The sequence below is a fragment of the Aphelocoma coerulescens genome, chromosome 6 (genome assembly GCF_041296385.1).
Source record: "Aphelocoma coerulescens isolate FSJ_1873_10779 chromosome 6, UR_Acoe_1.0, whole genome shotgun sequence".
NCBI lineage: Eukaryota > Metazoa > Chordata > Aves > Passeriformes > Corvidae > Aphelocoma > Aphelocoma coerulescens.
Window position 1 is genome coordinate 19,679,032 of NC_091020.1, and position 26,484 is coordinate 19,705,515.

A 26,484-nucleotide genomic window follows, 5' to 3' on the forward strand; every position below is an offset into this window, starting at 1 on the left:
GTCAGTAATGCTTTGATTTATTTTTCATCCAAAACTGGTGAAGGCTTCACAGGAGCTGCAAAAGATGGTATCAAACCTGATCTTGAGGAGCTGCTTTATTATTTGGGAACAAATGTATTTCATTGTGTTGTTTTGCTTGTAAGACTGGGAGGTGAAAGTATGACTATTTCTTGGAAGATTCCTTTTGACTAAAGAGATTCAGGCCTGGCTCACCTAGCCTGAATTTAGTTAACTCTGGGATAGCTGAAGAGGTATGGGAAGATGGCAAGCGAGGGAATAAGAAAGTGATGGCTTTAAACCGAAAGAAAGGGTGCTATCTCAGTAAAACAAAGGTTTCTAAATGTCCCTTTTTCTACAAAGCAGCCAAGTGTTTTCAACACAGATTGTACAGATTGCTGGTACAGATTGTACCAGCATTGTAGTTCTAGGAAGTTAGCACATAAATTGTTCTGCGATAAGAAAAAAAACATTCATATTATTTGGGGAAAAAAGTTTAAAAGTCTTCTTGAGTAGGAAATCAATAAATGAAATAGATTTTTTGGCTGAATCAGTCTGACTGAAAGATATGTAACTGAGAAAACAGAAGTTTAGATGTGGCCTCCGTGGGGTTGTATAGTGTAGAGAAGATGCTAATTCAAACACTGCATTTTCTTTGAGCTTAGACTATGGAGGTCTTGACCGACAGTGGAGCTGCTATTTGTGCATCTGAGCAGGATAGCTACCTCTCAGGTTATTTTGTTCCTTTTTTGCTTAACAAAACTGGATGTCCCTGCACTCAGTCTCTACCTAGCATTACATTTAGCAAAGCTTTCTTTTCCTTTCTCCATCCTCATCCCATGGAGTGGATAAATCTTGTCATTGAGCAGGTTTGTATAAATTTTGCTAGGCAACTATAAAGAACTGCTTTATTTAGGTTCCTAAGTTTTTAATTAAATGATAAATATTTATAATTTTTATTTTCAATTGTTTTTGCTTTTTTTCCTCTACCTGTCCAACAATTTGGTTGTCTCCACTTTGAAAGCTTCACTGTGACAATGATTGATTTACTTACGAGTTACCCAAGAACTCTGTGTTTCTCAGAGTTAGCCAGAAATGTTTCCAAATTCACCTACAGATCAAATGCATGGCATGGTAATGCAAGTCATCTACTTCTCAGACAAATGAGTGAAATCCATTTCTCCAGAAGCTTTGCTTCTTTTCTTGGATTCAGATACATTTGCCTTGATCAAGAGCAGCATCCTAGTCCAAACCTTAGCAGAGAGCTCAGGTTGTTGCCCAACACCCTCAGATAGGTGTTTGAAGTCAGCTTTTTTCTATTTAATTAACAAGTAAGGAGTACCAGACTGGCTCTGTTCGGTATTAGACAGCACTTTCCTCATCGGAAAAGTACAGAACCTGTCTAGACTGCAAGTGCAGAGCAGGACTACTGACAGATGAATATATTGGTTTTTGCAGAGAGAAGATATGGCTGTTTGTTGCTGTTACATATTTGTTTCAGGGAATTACTTACTCAGAAGAACTGAGAAGAATGAAGAGAGCTGTGCATCCTGAAGCATTTATGAGTATTGTAAGTTGGTTGGTGGAGTGACCTGAGGATGGATGTTACACATGACTGACAGCAGAGGGGTTTCTAAGTGTTAGAAATAACAAGGTAGATAAGATGCCTTTATTTAACCTGTCCTCTCTAGTCACTGTGTATGCTACTGATTTCTTTTCTATTCTCTTCTGTCTGCATGTGTAAAAGCCCATCTTCTGTCTGATAGAAATTAAAGCAAATAGTAAATGTCCAGACTTAATTTATTTTTAAATATCAGTTACCAGCGAGCTATTGCTGGCACTACATACCTATCTGAAAAAGTTATTATGTAGAATGTCAGTATTTCACCAGCAATGAAGTCTATAAACAGCTAGTCGTGACCAGCAGAGACCAAAAATGGCCAGCTTTTCAGAAGAACACCTCTTGCCAAGCAAGCCTACTTAGGTCTTTAATCACTTGTTAAAATCCTGGGGGCTCTGTCCTGCCTGAAAAAATACATTGAGTAATTCTCTGAGTACAAGTTATAAAGACCAATCCTCTTTTGTAACAAAACGGGTTGAAAATTGCAGGTCAAAAGCAATATTTACTTCAGAGCTTAAGATGGGCTGTGCTAGGGATTTCCCTTGCAACTGTGCAACTGCCTGATCTTTTTTTTCCATAACGTAGCCAGCTTTTCAGCAGTGCTCATTGCATCTAGGCTGTTCACAGTACTGTACTTGTGAAGCTCTCTGGATTCCTCTGAGGGTAGTTTAAACAAGCTGGTTCCAGGCTGGGTCAAAGCAAATCAGAAGCATGGCACCCAGGCAGCTCCTCATCTCAGCCACACATCTCATCCCAGCTCGTAAACTGCTGCTATGAGCTTATAGTGATTCTAATATCACCAGAATGCAAGGGCTTGTGATGATTGTATGGCAGGAGTGTAATACAGGTTTTATATGACATATTTTAACTGTAAAACCCTAGTAAAACCCTAGATATAAAGAAAAAAGGAAATGTATTGTTGCTTTAGGGTTACATACATTCAGATGCTTAATGTATGTAGGTTAAATCCCCAGTTGTACCTGTTTTCTAACATTTCTTCGTTGTGAATATCTTATAATATATGAAACAGACTTGTGCAAGCAAATGCATTTGTGCCTTCTCTCCCAGAATGAGCTCATTACTTACAAAGGGTACCCCAGCGAGGAGTATGAAGTGATGACAGAAGATGGTTATACCATTACCATTAACAGAATCCCTTATGGTACTCAGAATCAAGGAAATCCAGGTACAGTTCTTTAATATGACACAAAACCAGCCTAGATAGGGCATATTCTCAAAAGAGGTACCTTGTATTTGTAAAACATCCACCAAAGCTTGTATATATAAGTGAAATTTTAGCAGAGAGTTCTGGCTGCCCTGAACAACCTGCAAGATCTACAGAATTAATGTCAAGGACACCTATTTATAATAAAAATCCACTATAAAATGAAGCATATGCTTCCTAGTAAGGGTTGGTGAGTAAAACTTAAAAAAATTAAAAGTAGGATAAAGGTTGCCTAATCAGCTTGTTTTGCAAAAGCTTTTCCAACCTCTAATTTTGTTTTGCTTTTGCTTACACCTGGTTAGTATCAGTGTCTGATTCATATTTTGGGTAAAGGAAACCTCTAAAAACAGTCCCACACCTTCATCTCTGCATCAATGTTGAGAATCTCAAGCTGATGTGGAAGAGCTATACAAACAATGACCAGAGGATGCCAAGTTAGTTTTCTCTGGTGTCAGGCAGATTCTTACAGAAGCTTAGAAGTTGTCTCTTAGAGAAAGAGGTGTTTTGTTCTTATGATTAGTTGATGCAGGAAAAAATCCCAGTATTGAATAGGAGACAGTAATGTCCCTGGAACTACCAGGAAATGAAAAGATAAAAACAATTACAAACTCTAGTTTTGGTTTTGCTTTGTTTTTCAGCTTCAAGACCCGTGGTGTTTCTCCAGCATGGATTATTGGGAGATGCTAGTAACTGGGTCACAAACATGCCCAACAACAGCTTGGGCTTCCTACTAGCTGATGCTGGATTTGACGTTTGGATGGGAAACAGCAGAGGGAATTGCTGGTCAAGAAAACATCAAAAGTATTCCATTGATCAAGATGAATTCTGGGCTTTCAGGTAGACAGAACCACTGGAGGGGATATCCTTTGCCCATCCTTACGTGCTTGTTTTAGTTGGCTAAATCAGGGATTTACATATGCTACTTTTTAATAAGCATTCTTTACATTCGCTTTTGCTAAGGTGCGCCTATAAAAGCATGTGAACTGTAATAGCAATGGAGACTGCTTTAATAACTGCTTGAACAGGTTCTTCAAACTAGAGGCAGAACAGCAGCAGAATGACTCAGAGGAACTTGCACAGGCCATCTCCATGCCATTCCTCAGCCCTGGAGCCACTTTTGGCAGCTACTTAGAAATACTAGTCTCTATAATACAATAACCCAAAAATCTTGAGAAGTATCTTCCATATCCAGTGCCAGAAAAATACAGAACTTAGAACAATTGAATGATTCACTAAAATGTTCAGACTGTTCCTTTGTTGACAAGCCATTAATAAAAATGTGAATTCAATTTAAAGTCTGATTTTTAATTTATGCATGCCTCTCTTTCAATTTCCTGCCTGCAGTTTTGATGAGATGGCAAAGTTTGATCTTCCAGCAGCAATAAATTTCATTTTGGAGAAAACAGGACAGGAAAAGTTGTACTATATTGGCTATTCACAAGGTACTACCATTGGTAAGTTACACATAATAGAGGAATTCCTCAGAAAAACAGGAATAAAATGTGATTTGAGATACCGAGTTACTGAATGTACCTAAGGTTTTCATTAACTCTTTGTAGATGTGAAATAATGTGGTAGTATAAGCAATTTTCAACATGTAGGCATTTAAAATTTGTTATACAGATAATAAAACATAATGGATCAAATGCACTGCTGCTGGAAATCTGTCAACTAAGAATTATACGGAAATTATTGTGTGGGGGCCACGCAAATTGTTTCTATCCAAGATGCAAGGGTGTGCCCAACAGCAGCTGGGCAGTTGACCAAAATAAACAGAACAGGAAGATGAGAGTACAGAAAGAGAAGTTGTCCAGTTTAGACCAGATGTACACATGAAAAAAGAAAATACAACATTGGATTGACCGGAAGAAAAACAACTTCTCCTCCCGATAGTAAAAGAAAGGCATGAAAGTACATCAGAAGTGTACATTTATGTTTAATCAAGTCTGGAAGAAAGCTGCAAAATAAAGAAAGAAATTTCTCTGAATAGGAAAAAAAACCTACAAGCTGGTAACTTACAGAGAAGAGGGATTCCATACAAATCTAGTCAGGACCATAGTTTCTGAACAACTAATGAGGTTGCTTATGAATTTGGAAGTGCAGAATAGCATCTATTAATACTGTAAACAGTCTAATATAAAAATGATTTTTTTTTAACTCCTCTTTTTTGTTTTTTCAGCTTTCATTGCATTTTCAACAATGCCAGAGCTGGCTCAAAAAATCAAACTCTACTTTGCATTGGCACCTGTCACTGCTATTAAGTATGCTAAAGGCCCAGCAACAAAACTCCTCTACCTTCCTGAAAAAGTGCTCAGGGTATGTGATACCTTGGTTTCCATTGTTTAACCGTATACTTGTTTGTTCAGCTCTTTAAATGGATAAACAGAATTATAGGGCTTTGTGAAGTCGACTCATTTGCACGTGGGTAGGTTTACCTTGTGGCTGAGGCCTTCAAAAGTTCAGACTGGGCAATAAGAAAAGCTTTCAGTCCAAGGCAACAGTGCAGCACAGGGACAGGTCACCCAGAGAGGTACAAAGATGCAGGACCTCAAAGGTTTTCAAGATTCCTTCAGGCAAAGCCACAACTGATATACAAGCCTAAACTATGAATTGGAGTTTAGCATTAACATATCTCTCCATTAAAAGTGATGTAACCCAAATTGAGTAATGCCCAAGCAGGCTGATGCAATGGAAAACCAAGTAATTTCTCACTTGTTTGTGGGAACATCATCTAGCAAATGGAGAAATGGCAAGTAAGAACCACTGAGGGTGCTGGAGAACAGAAGTGTGCACATTCCTAAATGAATGTTACCTTTGTGTTTCACAGGGTATGCTCGGCAAAAGAGAATTCCTTCCCCAGACTGAGTGTCTAACAAGGATAATAGCCCCTGTCTGCAGCCACCAGGTTTTTGCCAGGCTTTGTAGAAGTGTCTTCTTCAATCTGGGTGGCTGTAACCTGAAAAACATTGATGTGGTATGTATAATTTTACCAGTTCTACTGGGAGTTAACTTATGCTCCCAAAACTCACCCTCTACCCTGTAGTGTGAATTCTGAATTTCTATTAGTACCACATTGCAGGGACCAGTCCCCACTACTGGACAGCAGTATCTGCTCATTGCCCTATCACTAGCAGGGAACCACTGCCTCTCTCCTCAAAAGAGTATTTGGCACCACTTCTGAAGTCTACTGGTGCTCAGAGCCCCCCAAAATTCTGCAGTCTGCCTTCTGCCAGACCTCACCCAGGGCACCATATCATGGTCCATACTGTGGCTAATAGTCTGAAAAAGAAGAAATAAAAACCCTACAGGCTTCACATTTCATCTTTGCAACAGACAAAGGAACACACATATTCCTCCTTGTCCTCATTCTCCAAGCCTTGGACCATCAAGGATGTGCCCAGAGGCACAAGATACTTTGGGGGGACCTGAGAGAGAGTTGGCAGACACTGGTAGGAGAGCATTGGGACATACCAGCTATGTCCAACTGTAGGTCAGATCACCTGGGAGTCAAAATTTTGCTCCAGCATTTTTCAAAAAATACCTCAGAGTGCATTCACTAAGGAAGGATCACACAGCAGCCTGTTAAGAAGCCCCTGCAGTGCTAGAGTGTGTTTTATTTCAAATAGTTTTATATTCCTCAGGCAGTTGCTTTGCTGTTCTGTCCAACAGTGATCTTCTCTCATACAGAATCTGACACAGAGTTCTGAAAAAAAACCCATGCAGATTGGGGTCTAAATTTCTGGTTTTCTATTCTATCTCACTTACCTGTAGATTCTTTTAGATTCTCAGTCATCCTGGAAAATGCTCTGGTTAGGGATTCCTCTTTCAGTGCTACTCCTAGTCTGACACATTTCCACCTGTGGCGTAAATCTGAGGGAGTCTCCAGTCGTGCCACTCCAATTTCTGCTGCTTTTATTGATACATGACACTGCTGTAGCACATGTTTTGGTGCACATCTGCATAGAAGGGAAGAAGAGAATGCTCACCGAATATTTTCTTTCAGAACCGAATCAACGTGTATATTGCCCAAACCTCTGCTGGAACTTCTGTGCAGAACATAATCCACTGGAGTCAGGTATGAGCAAACCCCTGGAAGACAAAATAGGTACTCACCTCGAGCTGAATAGAGAGGTACAGAGATAACCAGCTGTGAAGCCATGGCTAGCTTCCTGGAAACACATGCAACTTGTGGTTTGCAATTGAAATCTCAGTTCAGAACACTATTTTTTATTGCTCCTTCTTTTGCCAGCAGGATAGAAATGCCCTGTGTGACACAGGTACATTTGAATCCAACAATGAAGTGCTGCATTTGTGTAAAAACACGGAAGCTGTGTGTGCATGTGTACATGGATCTCCTTATTGTTCATCCAGTACCTTTTATAAATGATGTCCACAGTTCTGTAAGGAGTTTTTCTTAAGGAATTAGTCATGTTTCCAATGTGGTGTCAAGAAATGAGCAGGACTTAGGCTGCCACATAAATTATCAAATTTTACTTTTAAAACCCTTGTAGTTTCTTCTCTCTCTTTCAAGGCTGTCAGTGTCTGGACAGCAATAGAACCAAAAACACCCTATTTAGTACATTATTTGTATCCCTTACTTACAAGGTACTGCCATAGTACCTCTTCAGCAGCAGTGCTGATGGGAGCTGCCTTTCTGTCTTTGGGCTCACACTCCGAGGATCCACAGAGCTGGGCTCCCTCGGAGGAGCCTCTGCAGCAAGGCAGGTTTCCTGGCAGCAGCATGGGCTCTGGAGTGGTGCAGGAAGCAGCTGCGAGCACAGAGAGCTTGCAGGACTGTTCGTGCACGTTTCAGCACAGCAAACACTCCAATAAGTTTGAGTGATATCTGCACAGGCACTTACTCAAAATCAAATTATATTTTTGGCTGTGAGCTCACATTAGGCAGTAGGTTTGATTAAGTTGTTTTTGTAACCATGACCTAGACCTGTAAAGAAAAAGGGTTACAAAAGCAGAGTGGGGGGAGCTCTGACAACTGACTCAGATGTAATTCAGTATCTAACCACAGACTGCAAGCACAAACATGCAGTAGTAGTACTCCTAAGTGTTTGTTGTCCTTACTGTTATTACAACAAAAGGAGCTAAAGGAATTTCAATACTAAGATTCTGGTGAGGGTCTCTCAGAGTAGTTACAACCCGTGTTGTAGGTAAAGCCAAGAAGGGGAAGAACTAGAAATGGTAATTTCTGTATTCAAAATAGAGTGAGAAGAGAAAACATAAGATGGAGCCCCTCGCAGAGCTGAGTGTTGGCAACACGACTGATGGAATTCAGGACAAGGCAGTAGCGCTGAGGCAAACTTGCTGACAGCAGTTGTTAACAGCAGTTTTACAAACTTGGATAAATTGTCTGTGAGGACATCTTTGGGTCTTTCTGCAGGAGGTGATTTTTTTCATTGCGACAAAAACATTTGACTCCTTTTCACTGTTTGACACAATTAATTTACTGTTGGCTCCTTCATAGCTCTTAGAAGAACTTCTTTTGGGGCTTTAGATTGAAGTCAGAGGCTCATCAGGGAAAGAACACAAAAACTTCCCAAATTATGGCTTTATAACTACCCTTCTCTTGTTCATCCTCTTAGGAGGTCCGCTCGGGGAAGTTCCAAGCTTATGACTGGGGCAGTTCAAAGAAGAACATGGAAAAATACCAACAGGTATGTTTTGGTGAAGCAACCTTGGACAGCACAGAAACACACAAGAAGAGAGCAAGGATGTAGAGCAAGGATGTAGTAGGAGACACATTTTCAGAACATAAGTAAATGAAAATATTACTGCTTTTTGTTTTGGAAGTCAACAGAGAAAGCATGCAAGCACTAGTGGCAACAATAAATTTAATACATTTTAAAAGAAAGAGAGAGAGAGAGGAAAAGCAAAAGTTTTCAATTAAATGATCAATAAGAGGAAGTAAGGGCAGAAAAAACAGAAAATTAATTTTGAAAAAGAAGAGTACACAGAAGAGAACAAAAACATCTTGCCTACTAGTGGAACTGAAACAGACAACAACATTAGAAATAGGAAAACTGGAGAATTAATAGCCACCCCTAGAATCTGGCAGCCAGAGAAAAAAGGACTTTGTCCTCAAGCAGACCCTGAGGAACATCTTTTCCATTCAAGACTCTAATCCCATATTTGACTCTCCTACCCTTTAGTCTCCACAACAGCCTGTCATTACAAGTTACATGTTTTAATGGTGACTTGCATGAAACACAACTTCCTTTGGTTTGCCTTGAATTTGCTTGCTCCTGGAAAGACATGGGATGCCTTCAGGTTTTGTGTTTGGGCTAATTAATTTCTTCATACTCTTTGGGTGCTCTTTCTTCATACTATTTGGGTTGTATAAACCTGTCTCCTGTCCTTGCTCTGACGTCTCTTTTCCAAACACAGGAGTCCTAAGCTGCTTTCCCTCTCTTCCTACAGAAGCCATTTCATGATCCTTTTCATCCTCCTCACATGCTGTGTTTTCTCTCTAGCACATGTCTTCTGGGGCTGACCAGTACTTCAAAAGGACCATGATGGGGGTTTATCCAGAGGCATCCTGACATCTCTGTCTTGTTCAGGCTCCTGCCCTAGGATCCCACTTGAGAGGGCAAAGACCTAACAATAACTCTTTGTCAGCTCAGGAGGTGTTTTTCTTTTGGCTGTGTTATCAGTTGGGTAATCCCTGTGAGCACAGACTGAAAAGGCAAACAAGGGAACTTCCTTCCTCTTTGGTTTAGACACCTCTACTTCAAACAGTGACAGAAGAAAGCCCCAAATGAATGTTTAAAGTTTGCTGTGCTCTCCTGGACGTTCATTCCTGTACTGTTTTTCAGACTCTTCCTCCTCTCTACAACATAGAAGAGATGACTGTACCAACTGCAGTATGGACTGGGGGGCAAGACATGCTCGCAGATCCCAAGGATGCGGCCATCTTATTGTCTAAAATTAAGAAGCTTATCTATCACAAGAAGATTCCTGAATGGGCACACCTGGATTTCATCTGGGGATTGGATGCACCTTTGCAAGTGTACAATGAAATTATTGACCTGATGCAGAAGTATCCCTAACTCACAACCAGAAGACTTACCTGACTCGTTCAACAGCACAGATTCACTGGGTACAATAAACCCCTTTTGTTGCATCTGGAGTTGGGGAAAGGGTTCCTCCTGCACTCTACATGTCATTCCAATGCCTTTTGCACCCTGATAGTGCACTTCATATTTTCTGGCAACCTTGTGGATCTGTAATACCTTCTCAGTTGATACAGATTTGATTCTGCAATAACTATACTTTTCTAACAGAGGACAGGGTTTGCTTACAGCCTACTCTCTTCTCTAGACTGTAACAGTAATGAAAGCACTTCCTTTCTCTGGATACATTCTGTGATCTCTAGATGTTTTCCATTCTTCATAATATTTCTCAGTTTATTGGGCTGACAGTTATTTAAAGGCATAGTGTAATCAAAAACTTATTCTAACAGTTGTGATATTGTATAATTTTATTATTAAACAAGATGATGAGCAGAAAGCAGAAACTGAGTTCATACCAAAAAAAACCACCTCACTCCTGAAAAGAATATGATTTGTCTTTGTTTGAAACAGGACTGCTCACTGTTTTTATGAGGAAGAGTAAGGGACACAGGGTAGACCCAACAGAAAACAGTGGCCAGTCTCATGGTTCAAGCATACACCCGGAAGATGGAAAACTTGACTTCAAAACCCACCCTGAGACAGAGAAATCCTTGCTGACTCAGTCATTTTGGCAATGGCAGCACTTCCATGGGACACGTAGTTCAAAGTTACACCTTGAACCCAGCAGAAACCTCACACCTCCTGCTGTTTCACATGTAAGCTACTGGCTATCACAGAGCTGAGATGATCTAACCTTTGTCATGGCTCTGAGCAGCCTCCTTGGCATTTAAACACTAAAATGAAAAGTACCCAAACATTGCTAGAAACAATCCATTATCTTCATCCCATGTATATTTAGAGCACTTTGACCGCTACTGGAAAGAGCTGCTTTCAAGACAATGATGAAGAATTATTCATCCTATTAATTTCCTGGAGTAACTATGACTCTAACAATCTTGTTTCAAACTGGTAGTTACAGCACAAAACCACTCAGTTGAAGGGTAACCTCCGTGGTTATTAGGTTACAGCATTATAGGTCACCATCCCTCCAAAACAAAATTCCATTAGCTTCCCTGTGAAAAGAAACAGTGCATTCAGGAGTTTCCTTTCAGCATGCCACCCTCACTGTCCATTTCAATGAAATGTTATTGTGGGCCAAGTCTGGGGTGCTAGTCAGCACAGTGCAGCTGCTACACTGGGACAGTTCACTGGTGACACTCTATGACCAAAGGACCTGTGTCTCACTCTGAGTAATGGTTCATTGGCCAAACAAATTAACCATGGCTGTTACCACTTCTGCACCTTTTCCTTCCAAGACAAACACAGGCCTGTTTCATCTCCTGAGACCACTGCTGAAGGCTGTCCTGTTTCCTTCTGCTTCACAAATATAACTAGAGTTTGATCCAAGCAAAACTGTTCCCCTCCAGACAAGGACATTCCTTCCATCAAATACAAATTCCTGGTGACAAATACCCTTCAGAGAGTCAATCTTCCAACCAAATCACTGCTTGTATGGAAAATGTATGAGTACTTGAGACCTGCTTTGTAAGTTTTCAATGCTTTCCATACTAAATGCAACACCATACCTGAAAGTAGACAGAGCATTCCCTAAAGCCACCTAGAAAAGATTGCAATTGTGCAGCTGTGTTGCAACCTGGGACCCCATAGAGGAGGCAGGGAGTTGAATTTTCTGGAAAGTCAGTAAAAGCAGGTTGACCAAACAGCATTGGACACATCATGGGGACTGTTGATCCCAACTTGGGACATGAGAAGGGATGAGACATCATGTTGCAGAAGTCCTTCCGAGTGTTTAATTTATGGTTTGATTATAGTTATCATCTTACAGATATCAGAGAAGTCAAATTGTAATGCTTTTCAGTGAGAAATTGCCAAACTACTCTTTCCACTCTTCCAGACAACGTTTTTTACTTTGTATGTAAAGCAGAACTGTTACTGTGCTGTCACTGACATCCTGTTGTTTCACTCCTTTCCTTCCCCTGGTAGTCAAAGGCATCATACTGTTCAATCCATGATGAAACTCAAGTTCTTCTGAAGACACTTGTGAGCGAATTGACTGAACAGGCTGATCCTCACGTAGGAGGATTCTACTTAGTTTATAGCCCAGCTGCCCAAGGACAGGGAACAAGTCCTTCTGCCCATGGTCATCAAGCCAATCTCAGTGAGGACAGAGCCCCCAGGCTGACTACAGCTAATTCAGCTGTTAAGCAAAGATCTCCAGATACCGTGTTTCAGAGGTGATGAAAATGGCTTAGGATAAACAAGAACACTTGTTTGTTCCCTCACTGGGAGAAAGGTTACATGTCATGTTCAAGCCTTCCTTGGCACTGGAGTATGATTAATGCAGAATAAGCTGGGTTTCATGAGTTGTGCTGCTCACTGGAAAACAGACTTAGGTCAGTCTGTAATGTTAAAGTTAACATAAACCAAATGAAAAGCAATAGCACTATGTTGAGAAAAGCTGGACACTTCTTCCTTTTCATCTTAAAAGATTACATTTGAAGCAGCCCCTCAGGTGGGTAACAGTACAGATCAAGGTCTGCCACAGTCCCAGTGACCTGCAACACCCAGGTCCCAGCTAAACATGCTAACCACTGATTTATAGGTACACAGTACACTCTCCTGCTCCAAGCTGCATTTTGGAGTGGTGGATTAAACCAGATAATCTTTGTCATAACAAAGATTTCTCCACTTCTGAAATACTGCCAAATCAGCACTTAAACACGCTCTACAATACGTGCTGCCAACTCATGACACTCACAGCTGCTTCCCTGAAGTGCTCATTTTGTTTTGACTTCCTTTTGTCGGCGCAGGTTGCTGCCAGTGGATCAGTCTGCTGGTGGAGACGGACCAGGGACTGTGGCAGAAGACAGAAGCAAGGCAATCAAAGCAGAGGTGAGTTACTTATACATACACATTCATGGTCTCTTTCTCTATTTCTTGTCTCCATAAAGATGTGCTGTCTTGCTCTTGTGCAGCTGGTAGTAAAAATAAAGTGTTTTTTCTCTCTCATCTGTAAGCCTATTGCTAGGCACAGAAATGCTTCTTTGCTTGAACCAGAAGACAAAGAAGTTTGACCTGCACAAAAGGAAGAAAAAGGGCAACTATTTAATTTTTTTCTACTTGTTTTCTTCAGTCTGAGAACAAGGGAATGAACGTGCAAGTATTGAAACAATGTGTGTAATCTGGACCTCCTGTTCCTTCTGTACAATGCATATGTATGTTTTGTTAGTGAGTAAGGCAGCATATTCTCATGCATGTTTAGTCACAGTTGCTCTTCTGGTTGGTGTGTGTATGCCTTAAAGCTTCTATATAATAAATTTTAGACTGCTCAAGGCGCAAGGATAGAAGGGCAATTTTCAGAATGGCTTATATCTTAGCTTCACTAAATCTTAAAAGTATGCAGAGGAACTTTCAAGGGCATTTGTCTCTCTGATCTTTTTTCCATCTAAGCATATTCTTTTATGATAGTTCATCATGCTCAATAGTTACTTATGACTTCATCTCACTAGATGAAATCAGCTGTTCATGTCTTTATTCCTTGAGTTTAAGGGAGCAGTGGCCTGCCAAGATTGATGCTACTTGGCTCCCTGCACCTGAGTAAAAGGTTAATATCTGGAAGTCCATAAGCCATGCCAGCTAAGCCAGGTGATCACAGAGTGCATTGAGGAAAGTTTACCTTAACAAGAGGGTTAAATAAGCCTCTTCCTTGCCTCAACTAATCTTGGTAGTGATTTGAAAACAAGTTGAGATATTAGTAGAACTTTTTCTTGCCAAATTGAGATTCCCAGTGCAGGGATAGGGAGGCATATTTTACTCCCACTAGAACAGAGCAAAACAGAAAGCAAAACAGTGTTGCACTGCCTGAGTATGAAGTTGTGAGGCTTCCTGTTTTGACAATAAAAATTAAGAAGTATTTGATATACAAAGGAAATCTAATGAAGTGTGGTTTGATGCTAGGTTTAAAGTTTTGGGTGTTTCCAAATGCTGCCTCATTTCAACTGTTTGATGACTCATGAAGTTTGTCTTCTTAAAATTTGTTCTGTCAAATATAAAGGTTAAATTGAAGATCACTAAAAGTCAAAATGTATTTTCCTCGTTTAGTTCTCTCTCATCCCACAAATTCTGTTCTTCTTCCCCATTGCTTGATGGGGAATGCTTCCTTATTTTCTCTTGATCTTCATATTGAACATTCCTGAGTACAAATAAGCTTCACAGAGTACCATGTCTCATCATAGCAGATGTCTTATGCTAGAAGCAGACTCAAGAAACATGTGGCTACATGAGAACCTCTGTTCATCATTAAAAATTGCATTCTCCGTGTCTAATGCCTGGTTCCAGAAAGACTTGTCTCCTGAGTCTGCTTAACTTCCTAACAAAAACTGTAAGCTTGGGTTTGAGGGCAAGCTCACTCTTGCTGGCTGCTGCTGACTGCACACCTGCTGCCTTTGCCTGCCATCCCCCCAGCAAGGCTGAATGCTCTCGAGTAGTCCTTCCCTGACAAAAAGTCCTCAGGAGCTGCTGCAAACCCCATCACTGTGCAGGCTTGTATCTCAGTGCTGAAGTTGGCAGATATTTGACAATTACATCAAAGTTTTAATTGCAGGAAGGACAGGAGGGTGAACTAACACAAAAACACCATGGTCACAGAAATGTCCTCTTCTTCTGAGGAAGCCAAGCCTGCAAGAGCAGTGGTGTCCCCAGTCATTACTGGTGAGGCAATCTTACAAGATGCCATGATGAGCTGAAGCCTTACATGGCATTAAGTCCCATGGATTCTACTGGTGAACATTTAAGTCTCCTGCCTGGTCTTTATGGTCTTTATACACATGCAGAATGATGGCTACTGTTCTCCTCACAGACGTCATTCTCTCCTCACACATTAAAGCACAGCATACAACAAAAATTTGATGTATGATGTGGCTTTTCCTGAACATGTAAGCACAGTACTGAGCTTCATGGATTAATCTTTTTGTGTGCAGTTCTTCAGAAAGAAGCAAGGAGCACTGAACTTGCAAGCTATTGCTTTTCAAAGAGTTCTTACCTATAATACCACACTCAGTAACTATCTGGGTCATGGAATCTGTTCTTCTCTTTTCTAAGGGATGTTTGAGTCAAAATTATCTTGTTGAAAAAAAAGTCTGGGAAGCTCAGAGAGAGCAGTGTTCCTGCACTCATTGACCTGGGCTCTGGAAAATAAAAACCAAAACTGGGAAGTATATCTACTGTATGTGGAGTTGGCATAAACTGGTGCTAGATCGACCGCACTCTTAATTTGTATTCAGAAAAGCTAATCTGGAACCATCAGTCATCCCAGGAAAGAGCAAGGTCTCACTTCCCTGTGACCAATACAAGATTCGTGCTATGGACAACCATTTCTAAGAGGTAACAGAGACAGGCCCTTGGCAGAACAAGGGCAGTGTCAGGATCTGTTGCTTATTCCTCATGGCTGCTCGGCTGGTGGCCAAAAGGTAAGGCTGACTCGGAACTGACTCATGGGGATTTTGAGGAGCCACGCATGGTCACCTTGTTTCCTTCATATTCTCAGAGGAACTGATTTCAAACAGAACTTTATCATGTTCAGGGGCACATCACCCTATGAGGAAAGCACAAATGGCACTGAAGGGGTGCAAGCATGTTGCCTTAAGTCCATTAAATCTCACAGAGTGCCTGAATTACTCCTGGCCCCTTCATGATCTTCATTATGTGATTCCTCACCCCAGCATACCAGTGACAGACACAAGAATAGCATTCAGTCTCAGAGGAAGAGAGGGCAGGTCTAAAGAGAGCCATCCTGAACCTCTTTCACCTCATTCCTGAGGAGACAGGAAACAAACAGTGCTTTCTTCTCCTTTCATCTCTCCTGCTGGCAGAAGGTTGGAGACAGATAAAGGCAGACAAGCTGGGTGATGGTCATCTCAGGTGCTCACGTTTCTTTGTCAAGCTTCTGCTAGGCTCATGCCAAGAGCTGGCCCTGTCTACCAACCTCAGTTCCCTTGTTATCTGCAGAGTGCTCAGGCATAAGAATATGGCATGGTATGCCCAGGTGTTTTCCTCTCCTGTTCTTCAACCCTACCTGTTAAAACAGGGTGAGCTGCAGCCAGCCCCTCCTCACACAGGTACTTATTCCAGCAGCCCTTGGGGAGCAGACTTCGGGCAACCTTCAGGAGACTCCTCTTGGGTCTTCCTGTGGAATTCCACTCCACTCTCTTCCTAACACAAACACCCCTTCATGTGCTCTTCCACACAGCCCCAAGATGTGGTGCCTCTTCATGCTGCTCTGCTCCCAAGGAATTGCCTTTTCAGCAGGATTCACAGCAGCCTCCATCCCAAGTGCTGACACAAGCCACTGTAAGAAGAGTCGTGATCCCGAATGCTTCATGAATGTTGTAAGTAGGGTCACCTTCTCTCCCTTTCTAAAGCTTCCCTTACAGTTACATAACTAACAGTCCTTTCCAGCAAGCTAAGAGCCCCTTCTGCATTTCCTGTTTCCCCACCATGCTGTTTCCAAAACCACTGCCTCAGGGTCACTGCCACAGAGAGGGCTGGCTCTGAACATGCCAGGGACAGATGTGCCTCTTGCATGTTGCATGAGGACAGACACATAGTACTGCAATGGGGACTGCTGTCTGCTACCTTTTCTTCCAAGGCTAGGCAACTCCCCAGAACGTCCTGAGGGCCACTGGAGATCCAGACTGTGGAATTTTGATCCCAGCAGCCAGACTCAGCCCTGGACTGCAGACAGAGAACAGACTACATGCTCCAGTCCGTACCAAACTGAAAAACAGACTTCTGTTGCCTGCATTTAGGGTGAACCCCAACAGAAATATGATAAATGTGGAGCTGTGTCATGCCTCATGATACCTGTTTGCAGCCAGCTTTCTCAACACATGTTGGTATTTCAGGCTACTACATAAGGGGAGGAGTGCAAACCTGGCAAGAGAACAAAGAACCCTCCAGCACTAGCCTGAGGAAACCTTGATTCTCCTATCCAAACAGTCTGGGCTGCCACAGAGAAGAATTCCTTTGCAGTGGAGGCAAAGGCTGGTTTCTTATCTCAAGTGAAGCAAAGGCCTGCCCTTCCATAACAAACTGTTTGCTCAGAACAGTGGTAAGGGAGGTTGAACCCCTTCTACAGATTCTCACAATGCAGACTAATCAAAGATGCCTTGCCCTGAGTCACCAAAGATTTCCTCAGAATTCATGCATAATTAGGAGTAGGTGGTCTCATTAGTTCCTTTGACTAGATCTCCACCCTTGTTTGCCTTGCCTGCATGGCTTGCCTAGCCACACTTTGACAAGAAAGGATTCGTTACGGACCATCCCCACAGCTTTTGACATCGTCTTATACAGGTATGGCTGCGTCTTTAATCTGTAGAAACTGTACAGTCCTAATCAGCCTTGCATAACATGACAAACTATCTCCCAGAAGGGAGTTAGTCACTCAGCACAGTTCTACTTTGTCCCATAATAGGGGGCTGAAAACCAGACAATCACCACCTAAACAGGTCTGAAGAGGACTTTCCTTCATCTTTTTACAAGGCCTGTAGTGTTTATTCTCAGCCATGGTCTCTGTGGCCAGGGCCTTACACTACCACCACAGCACATCCCACATGCACACTGCTCATCTTGGTTAGTCTCCAGAACAGGACAGCTGGCTCATTAACAAACTCTCCTTTGGCTTCCCCAGAGTGAAATTATCCGATATCATGGATACCCCAGCGAGGAATATGAAGTTACAACAGAGGATGGATACATTCTTGGTGTTTACAGAATTCCCACTGGGAGGAATGACCAAAATACAGGTGTGACACAGTTATAGGGCACAAGGAAGGTCTGAGAGCCAACTCTTACATGGATTCCCCATCTTTCCCCTTTGCACCTGCAATGGCATGTTCCATACCTTTCCATCTCCACAAGAGTACCTAGTCAGAAAGGTGACTCCAATACTAAACCCATCTGAAGTCAGCACATTCAGTGTCTCTGTCCTTACTTTAGACTTTTCTAATAATTGTGTTATATCCAAGGGTTGGGTTTGGGTTTTTTTTCCCCTCAAATAATCTGGCAGGTAGATTGGTAAACTGTATTTGGGAAGGTTTTGCATTAACAACCTAAATAATATACATATAAAATAGTAGCCTGACTACAAAGGCTCTGAGGTTAGGCATATGAATATTAATTCCCAGGCTTCTGAAGGACAGAGATATTCTTAAGGAAGGAGGTAAGAAATCAGGTAGTCAGTGAAAAGCAAATGCATTTCATCAGTTTCATCACATTTTCTGAATTGAATAAAAATTTCTAGCTGGATTTTGAGGTACCCTGGATACTGCTACTTTGACTGTTAGTCCTTGTTAGTATTATAGAATTATTTATTTGGATGCCTACCCCTAAATGGATCTCTTTTGAAAATCATTTGGACCATCCGGACTCTCAAAGTGAGGCTAATCGAGTTAGATCAGGGGCCTCTCAGCCTTGCTCAGTGGTTGCCTAAGCATGGATTTCCTTCTTTGGATTAATTTTTCTTTGTCTTCCATGCACTGTTATGCCTTCAGCAGTTTTCAGCTTTGAGTAGATGGTTTCAGCATAGGGGCTGTAAGTTGGCTTTCCAGTGCAAGAGGAGGTAGCACAGGCATCCTCAGTAAATTCTTTATTTGCCAGACCTGTCATAAAATGGTTATGAAATGTCATTAAATGGTTTCTGCTTGCATGGAAAAAATTCTTCAGGTTTCTCAAACCGGTATCTATGTATAGCTCTCCTGGGAGATTCTTGAACGGGGAAACCTCTCACAGACTGAACTCTGCACTCCAATATTAAATACACATAAATTGCTGTTGCAATATAAGAATATTTTAATGTTTTTCAGGGCAAAGGCCTGCCGTGTTCCTACAGCATGCTTTTCTAGGAGATGCTACTCACTGGATTTCCAACATGCCCAACAACAGCTTGGGCTTCCTCCTCGCAGATGCCGGCTACGATGTCTGGTTGGGAAACAGCAGAGGAAACACTTGGTCTTTAAAACACAAGACGCTTAAACCCTGCCAGAAAGAGTTCTGGCAGTTCAGGTACTCAGTAAAGAGAAAAGGACTCAACATAGAAACTCCACGGGGACTATGTGAGGAATGAGACAACTCTTTGTAGAAATTAAAACAATTTATTAAAACAGAAAAATTGGAAAAATTGCAAAAAACTAACAAAATATAAAAATTTTGGATCCTAATGGCTCAAGAGGTATGCCCCAGGAGCGCAGGGATTCAGGAGCTTTGGCTTAAGACAGCTCTGAACCTCAGAGAGAAAAAAAAAAAACAAACTTGCAGTTTAGGCTGGTCAAAAAGAAATCTATTTCTAAAAGCCCCTAGAAAGGGGTAGGTTTCTCCAGCACTGCCTGGGAGATTGAGAGTGGGCGTGTCTGCTTTTCTCCCTTTTATAGCTTTTGCTCCGCCCACAGTCCGCCCACAGCCCACCCCCCTGGTTCAAGGCGGTTGGTGTTTTCCCCTTGACAGACCATCTCTGTCCACCAATGGCTCCTCCTGGTCAGAGGGGTGATATTAGTTGAGATAAGGGTCATGTGCTTATGGGGGCTGGGCTGTTTGTTGCAACTGGGGTTTTTAAAATCTGCCTTGAAACCAAGATACAAGTAAAACAAAAAAATACATCCAACACATCTTAAAACACTTGTAAAAGTATACAGTAAACACAGGAAGACCATAAAAACTTGATTAGTGTACCTGGACTGATGGGTTAATTTAACATTCAATTTAAAAATGTTAAGCTCAGAATTAATTAAAGCACTTAATATGCAAAGACCAAGCACAAATAGGGATTTCATGTATGACAGACTAGATATCTTCAGCCTGATGGCTTTTACCTGAACCAGCATAAGAATAGGATCTCCACCAATCCAGGAGAGTAACAAACCAGAAAAAGAAGGATGCTCACTACTACTCAGAGCTGGGAGAATGGGCTGGGGAAGAGATTTCAGAGACTGGGAAATGAAATGGGATGCTGAGGAAAAGGGAGACAGTACTGTGAGAGGGAGAGCAACAACCTCAGCTGGAACATGCTGAGCAGCCTTGTCTAGAAATCTTATCTCTCACAGTTGAATTCAACCAAGTGAGAAATGTGTTTTGTAACCTGTGCAGGTGAAAGCACTGATTAAATTCAGTTCCCCAAGGGCTGCAGCTGTCAGATGAAACTGGCACCTCCTCCACAGAGAGCCCAAGGCATCAGGCAGCCAGGCTGTACAGCTGCACCCCTCTGCCCACTTCCCCAGCTTAAGCAAGGATGCAGACACACTGTGCAACCTCCTCCTTCAATGGGTCCTGCTTGGTGCAATGAACAAAACTGACAATCAGTAACTCACTGTGATAGTCAAATTGTCTGCCAGCTTTTTGTGTTTCTCCCTGTAGCTTCGATGAAATGGGTAAATACGATATTCCAGCAGAGCTGTACTTCATCATGAATAAAACTGGGCAGAAGGATGTTTACTATATTGGTCACTCTGAAGGGTCAGCTTCAGGTAACGTCAGAATTTTTCACAACCATTGGTTTTCCTCTTTGATCAGTAGGTGACTCTCCCCACTGATTCTGTTGTTTTTCTACTTTCTAGAGACTTAGAAAAACATAGAGATTTTTCTGTGTTGAGACTTGGAAAATGTGCAAAACTTTTCTAAAATCAGATTTGGTTACCCTTAATAAGCAAATAAAATTAATAGAAGATGCAGTGATAGTTCAACTTTTTAAATAATTACACAGAACGTAGAAATGGTCATTTACTGGGTACTTCTGGTACTGGCATTGGGTATTTTTCTCAGCAACAGGAATTTACATGAAGTTCTTCTGTATTAAGACAGACAATTAGAATCATAGAACCATAGAACATCCTGAGCTGGAAGGGACATACAAGAATCACTGAAATCCGACTCCTGGCCCTGCCCAGGCCAGCCCCAATGTTTACACCATGTGCCCGAGAGCAGTGTCCAAATACTTCTTGAACTCTGTCAGAACTGGTGCTGTGAACACTTCCTTGGGGAGCCTGTTCTTGTGAATAGGATTGAAAAACTAAAAAGATAAAGCAGTCCATAAAATAATTTAAATGAATACATTAATTTAAATTAAATTGCTTGAAGGCAAGGAAAAATAACCTCAACCTTACTAAGTCATGACTTAGTGTCAATCTTACAACTTAAATCGTAGTTCATGAGTGGCTGTAACTGGCCACATTGCTGTTTAAAAACATAGTGCCAGAGACCAAAAATTAGGAAAGCAAAAACATTAGCAGTTTATTTTCTCTTAGGTGCAGCTTTTGTCATTACTCAGTTCATGGCCTCTAAATGCAGCTAACTTTCTTTTAGCATCAGTTGAAAGTTCTTGGTGTTAATGGTTTTTGTGTAAGATCCATGAATGAACATAGATTAGAAAGTAGCAACTGTCAGTTCAGTAGTGTAAAAAACCCAGAAAAAAAGAAAATTAAATGTGGAAAAATCATATATTGTCACAAATTCTGACCTTTTTTTTCTTTGCCTCTCGTAAGAGTATTTAAAGACCCTCATGGCAAAATAAACCAACCATCTAGGTTTTCTTCATCTGCCTGTGATGCAAATAATTACTTGAAAACACACAAAGCTCCCACTATTTAGCTAATTATTCTATGAAAGCATAAACATGCATAGATCTTTAGAGACTCTAATTAGAAAAACTCATTTTTTATGAGAGTTCCTTGAACTTTAGAGGGAATTGGTGTTATCTCCAAAATCTCACTGACATGTTGCATACAAAAACTGTTCTGATAATGACAATGCCCAGACATGCTCTAAACCTCAAAATGAACTTTGCCTCCTAAATAAAATTAGTTTCAGGACTTAGCTCCAACAATTTTCTTGAGTAAAACATGCAGCACAAACATGAACAACAGACAATGGGCTGAAAATCTACTATCGTTTCTTGTTTGCTATCTGCTGTTTATGTCTTTAATTTGTCTGTGGAGGATATCTTCACTAACTCAGCCTGTCTCTTCTGTATTTGCAGGCTTCATAGCATTTTCTACATACCCTGAGCTGGCTAAACGGGTGAAAGTGTTCTTTGCTGTGGGCCCAGTAACTGTGTGCTCACATGCTACAAGCCCTCTGATTAAGTTGACAAATTTTCCTGAACCACTGCTCAGGGTATGTAACTTTTCCTTCTAAGAGGTCCAATGCCTCACTAACCTTCACAGGGTTCACTCAGCCTGAGACCAAGCATTCCCAAACAAGTGACATGCTGACACTGAGCTCTGGATGAATTGAGTGGTCTCAAATCTGTTCTCAAATCCTGTGGGGAAAATAGTCAGGATATTAAGCTTGTAGCAGCAGCTCCCAGTGAAGTAGGAGACTTGTGAAACACTGTCTTGTTTTAGAACTCCTGCTGTTTAACTAAAATTTTGCTGGTCTCATGCAGGAGGAACTAAACCAGAACTGCAGTAACAGACATGATGATCTCTGGGACTTTAAAAAGGAGTTGGCATTAAGGTCAGCACACTAGAAATGGAAGGATGGCTTCCTCAAGGATTGGTGATAGTAATATGAAGGAGGAAGAATAAATTATGCTCTATGGGAAATGGGGTGTTTTGAGGGTACTGTGAGGGTAAGCTGTTCCAGCAATCTTTGAATACTGTGTTATGAAGGCTAGGCTATTAGCAACAATTTCCTGCATAAAATTCTTCTGTGAGAAGAAAAAAAGGTGTTGCACTTTTCCTTTCCCTCAGTTAGTACTTGGCTGCAAAGGAGTCGCGCACCAGATCGAATTTCTGAAAGGACCCGTGACACAGCTCTGTACAAGCCTGGATAAGTTTTGTGCCCATGTTCTGTGTTACATAGCTGGAGGCAGCATCAAAAATATCAACACGGTAAGTATATGCAAGAACACCTACTCATGGTAAAACTAAAGGGGTTTTGGAAGTTACATTTGTGCACTCCATCCTTGTCTGGTTACCATCATGCATGTAAACACACATAAACCACAGCACAGTTCTCAGCAGGCTGAGGGAATGCCAGGACATTGTGTACTGCCAGCAGTGGTAGCATGGCTAGGGCTAGGGATGGGTGGGACCAACAACGAGGCACATTCCAATGCCAGAAAGAAAGAACGGAGCCCAAATTGGAGCTATATTGCATATGTCAAGATATACCCTCTTTTGGGGCGAAGCCAACCAGATTTTGGTCACACGTAGATGTTCTTTAAAAAGGGACAATGAGTGATGGAGTCAGAGTTCTTGGCAATACAGTTGCCAGTTTCCTTCCTTAGTATATAGACTCTGGGGGTCCTCTGAACACTGAAATACCTAAAAGATAGGGAAAAAACTCTCTTTCTTAATTTTCAGACTATTTGCACCAAAACTTGGTCCCAAAGAACTATTGTAAGGGGCATTTTCCTAGTTTTGTTGACCTTAGAACAGGCCCAACAGCTCAATCCACAAGGTGTAGAGCTAAAGAAAGCCTTTCCACTGTGCTGAGGAGTGCAGCACACCTACAGTGGGATTCACAAACCCTTGTGCATCAGTCAGAGGGGACAGGAGAGACAGAAGAGTTTTCCCTCTGTTTGCTAATCTGTGAACACTGTGGTGCCAGTCCCCTTTACAGTGGCAAAAGTATGCAAAAGCTGGCCTGTATAATGTTTATTACTGCAGTATCTGTAACAACTGGGCCCATTTTTTTCATCTATAATCCTTTTTAAAAGTACATATGGGAAAGCAGTTGGAATCAAAGGTTCAATGCAAAAGCAATAGCAGCTTTTGAATTGCAGAGCTAAACCATTAGGGGTATTTCCTGCCTTGCTTAAGTCACTAATGTGGTTCTCAGTGCAATATAACATAGCTGAGGAAGAATCCAGGGAGATGGAATTGGAACACCTCCTTAACAGAACTATAAAAAATGTTTTGTAAGCTGACTTCTTTAATATTAGAAACTCACTTCCTTCACAGTTTTATTCTGTCACAGCACTGGATCTCTGTCTTTATAAGATTTCTGCTTTCTCTCCAGAGTCGAGTAGATGTGTACGTAGGACATTCCCCCGCTGGAACATCAGTACAGAACATTATTCATTGGCAACAGGTATAACTGTACATTGACATGCAAACAGTCTCTTACTGCTGCTTTTTATGCAACTGACAGCCTGCAGGAAAATCCAGAGGCTTTGGATTTGGGAAAATTACCATCATACCTTCTCACCTACTGCCTTGAACACCTGCACATTTAATACGGTCTAGAATATAGATGTGCTCCTGAAGACAAGCATTCCCAGCAGGAAATGAACACAAAACTCGGACACCTAGTGACTCAATGGTCCATTTTGCCAGCCTCTAACAAAATCAAGTGCATAAAAAGCAAAGACAGATACAGGAAGATAAAATAGCAAAGACAATGCACCATGCAGATTTTTAGCACATACCCAGCTACTTAAATCCTTGAAGCAAAGGTTTTCCACACTAATAGACACTGACTTTCTCTCACCCTTTATTATACAGCACTCACAAATTAAATTACTTGTCATGTTTGTGCAAAGAATTAAATTACTAAAACAAACAAAACACCTCCAGGTATTCATTCCCCAGTCCTACAAGGCATATTGCACTAGACTTGTAATAGCCCTGACACATTATAGGCACCCAGGTTCTCTTTCCATGTGACAACTGAACCCAACTCTGCACGACAAACAGGGACCCCAACTTTAGTTACCTAAGGTAGTAAAACAAGAGTTTGAGTAATAAAATATGCTGAGGCTGGAATATAAGGATCAGGACAGAAATCTAGCAAGAGAAAAGGCAAGGAAGCCACTTACCTTGTGATCTATCCTCAGTACCCTGGAAGCCTGCAGCCAGAGGAATGTGTGGGAGTAACTCACAGTCCACTACCTGAGCCTTGGCTTAATTCACAGGCAGGAATATCCCTCCTTCACTCTACTTCTTCATCTCTCATCTCTTTTATTGTCTTTTCTTTTAAAAGGTAGCACATACAGACAAGTTTCAAGCTTATGACTATGGCTTTAAAGAAAACATGAAGAAATACAACCAGGTAAGGCAAAATGGCTTCCCTGAGAACTCCTCCTTGGGTCTTGGTAAAACTAGGAATAGAAAAATTCAAATTTTAGTGCCTGTGAGTACTAACAAGGGGGAGAGTGGTTTCAGATAGTGTTTCAGCTGAGTCACACACAAGTGTAAAAGCCTATTCACAAACAAGGCAGAAATAGACCCTTGCAGACAATTAACAGAAGTTCATTTTGCCTTCCCTACCAATGCAGGGGCGTGCCCAATGACATGTTAATTTACATGTCATTGCAAAAATGAATAAGAACCACACCCAAGTCCTAGGACTGGGTGAGCACAGAGCTCTTCACTTCCCCAAAAATCCTCAAAGTTTGCCTTTCATTTAAGAGAGGAAATGGATCTCAGAGCTACAGTGACCTCTCCAGTGACTGGCAATCATTTCACTTTTAAGCAGCACATTTGACTTGCAGTGTCCTGTGCTGTACCAAAATGCTGCTTTTCACAAACAGAAAGGCTCTAGAGCTACAATCAGCCACTTCTATCTTGCATGCTGTCTCAGAAATTTTCTAGATTGAAATTATAAATGGCCAAATTATTTCCTTGGCACTTAAATTCCAAGCATAAAAACTAAGACCAAAAGTTGCACTTCATGCCCCCAAAAAACTTATGGATCTTCCCACTCTGAACATACATAGGAAAAATCCCCACAGTCCATCCCAGATAAATACCAACACTGCTCTTTCCCTGCCCACACCTCTGAGGAGCACAAGCTGGAGTCAATCTGCAAGACAACCCTTAGCCATGCTTTATAGAAAGAACGGGGATAGGATGGGTTATTCCATAGACAGGGGCTGGGGTTAGGGTAATGAACAATAAGAGGGTGGCATTCATCCTTATGGTTTGACTGTAGGCAAGTGCAGAAGAAAAAAGCAAAGGGAGATGCTTGCACAGAAACCTTTCTCTAAACACAGCTTCTGCTACAACAGCATTCACTCAGCTCTCCTCCCTGTCCCACAGACTGCTCCTCCTGTGTACAAGATAGAGCAGATAAGGACACCAACTGCTGTTTGGAGTGGTGGAGAGGACAAATTTGCAGACCCAAAAGACATGGCAAGGCTACTTCCTCGGATCACTAATCTCATTTACCATGAGCATTTTCCTGAATGGGGACATCTTGATTTCATCTGGGGCCTTGATGCAACTGAGAAAATGTATCTGAAAATCATTGAACTAATGAAAAAATATTTTTGAAACCATGAGCAGAGTGTTGATTGTAAAAACCTCCAAAATTTCTATTTGGCAATAAGGGTGATATTTGGGGAAGACCTAAACACAGAGACACACATAATGGATACCTGTATAGGTATTTATTTATTCTTATTTATTTCTGGCTTTTCTCATAATTTGAGGTTTTCCATGGTGTTATTGTACTGCTGTCTTCCTGGGAAGTTTGAGGTATATAAGAATGAAAGCTGAAAATAT

The 26,484-nt window shown here is 41.4% G+C and overlaps 2 protein-coding genes across 4 annotated transcripts; both read left to right on the plus strand.

The window, feature by feature from the left end:
- Positions 1-1,440: 1,440 nt before the first annotated feature.
- LOC138112457 (lipase member M-like) lies at positions 1,441-10,281 on the plus strand. Of its 2 annotated transcripts, none has more exons than XM_069019611.1 (9): positions 1,441-1,567; positions 2,687-2,804; positions 3,482-3,680; positions 4,188-4,297; positions 5,023-5,159; positions 5,671-5,817; positions 6,847-6,918; positions 8,441-8,512; positions 9,671-10,281. In XM_069019611.1, exons 1-9 carry the CDS (start codon positions 1,529-1,531, stop codon positions 9,902-9,904), a joined length of 1,128 nt encoding a protein of 375 aa, XP_068875712.1. In that variant the 5' UTR covers positions 1,441-1,528; the 3' UTR covers positions 9,905-10,281. The 2 variants fall into 2 exon arrangements, with proteins under 2 accessions (XP_068875712.1, XP_068875713.1); XM_069019612.1 differs by lacking the exon at positions 1,441-1,567 and adding an exon at positions 1,624-1,651.
- LOC138112458 (lysosomal acid lipase/cholesteryl ester hydrolase-like) lies at positions 9,926-26,424 on the plus strand. Of its 2 annotated transcripts, XM_069019614.1 has the most exons (11): positions 9,926-9,954; positions 12,799-12,880; positions 16,236-16,374; positions 17,676-17,790; positions 18,850-19,048; positions 20,393-20,502; positions 22,011-22,147; positions 22,726-22,866; positions 23,999-24,070; positions 24,962-25,030; positions 26,020-26,424. In XM_069019614.1, the coding sequence occupies exons 3-11, from the start codon at positions 16,243-16,245 to the stop codon at positions 26,251-26,253; spliced, it is 1,209 nt and encodes a 402-aa protein (XP_068875715.1). In that variant the 5' UTR covers positions 9,926-9,954; positions 12,799-12,880; positions 16,236-16,242; the 3' UTR covers positions 26,254-26,424. The 2 variants fall into 2 exon arrangements, with proteins under 2 accessions (XP_068875715.1, XP_068875714.1); XM_069019613.1 differs by lacking the exons at positions 9,926-9,954; positions 12,799-12,880; positions 17,676-17,790 and having other exon boundaries at positions 16,272-16,374.
- The last annotated feature ends 60 nt before the right edge of the window (positions 26,425-26,484 follow it).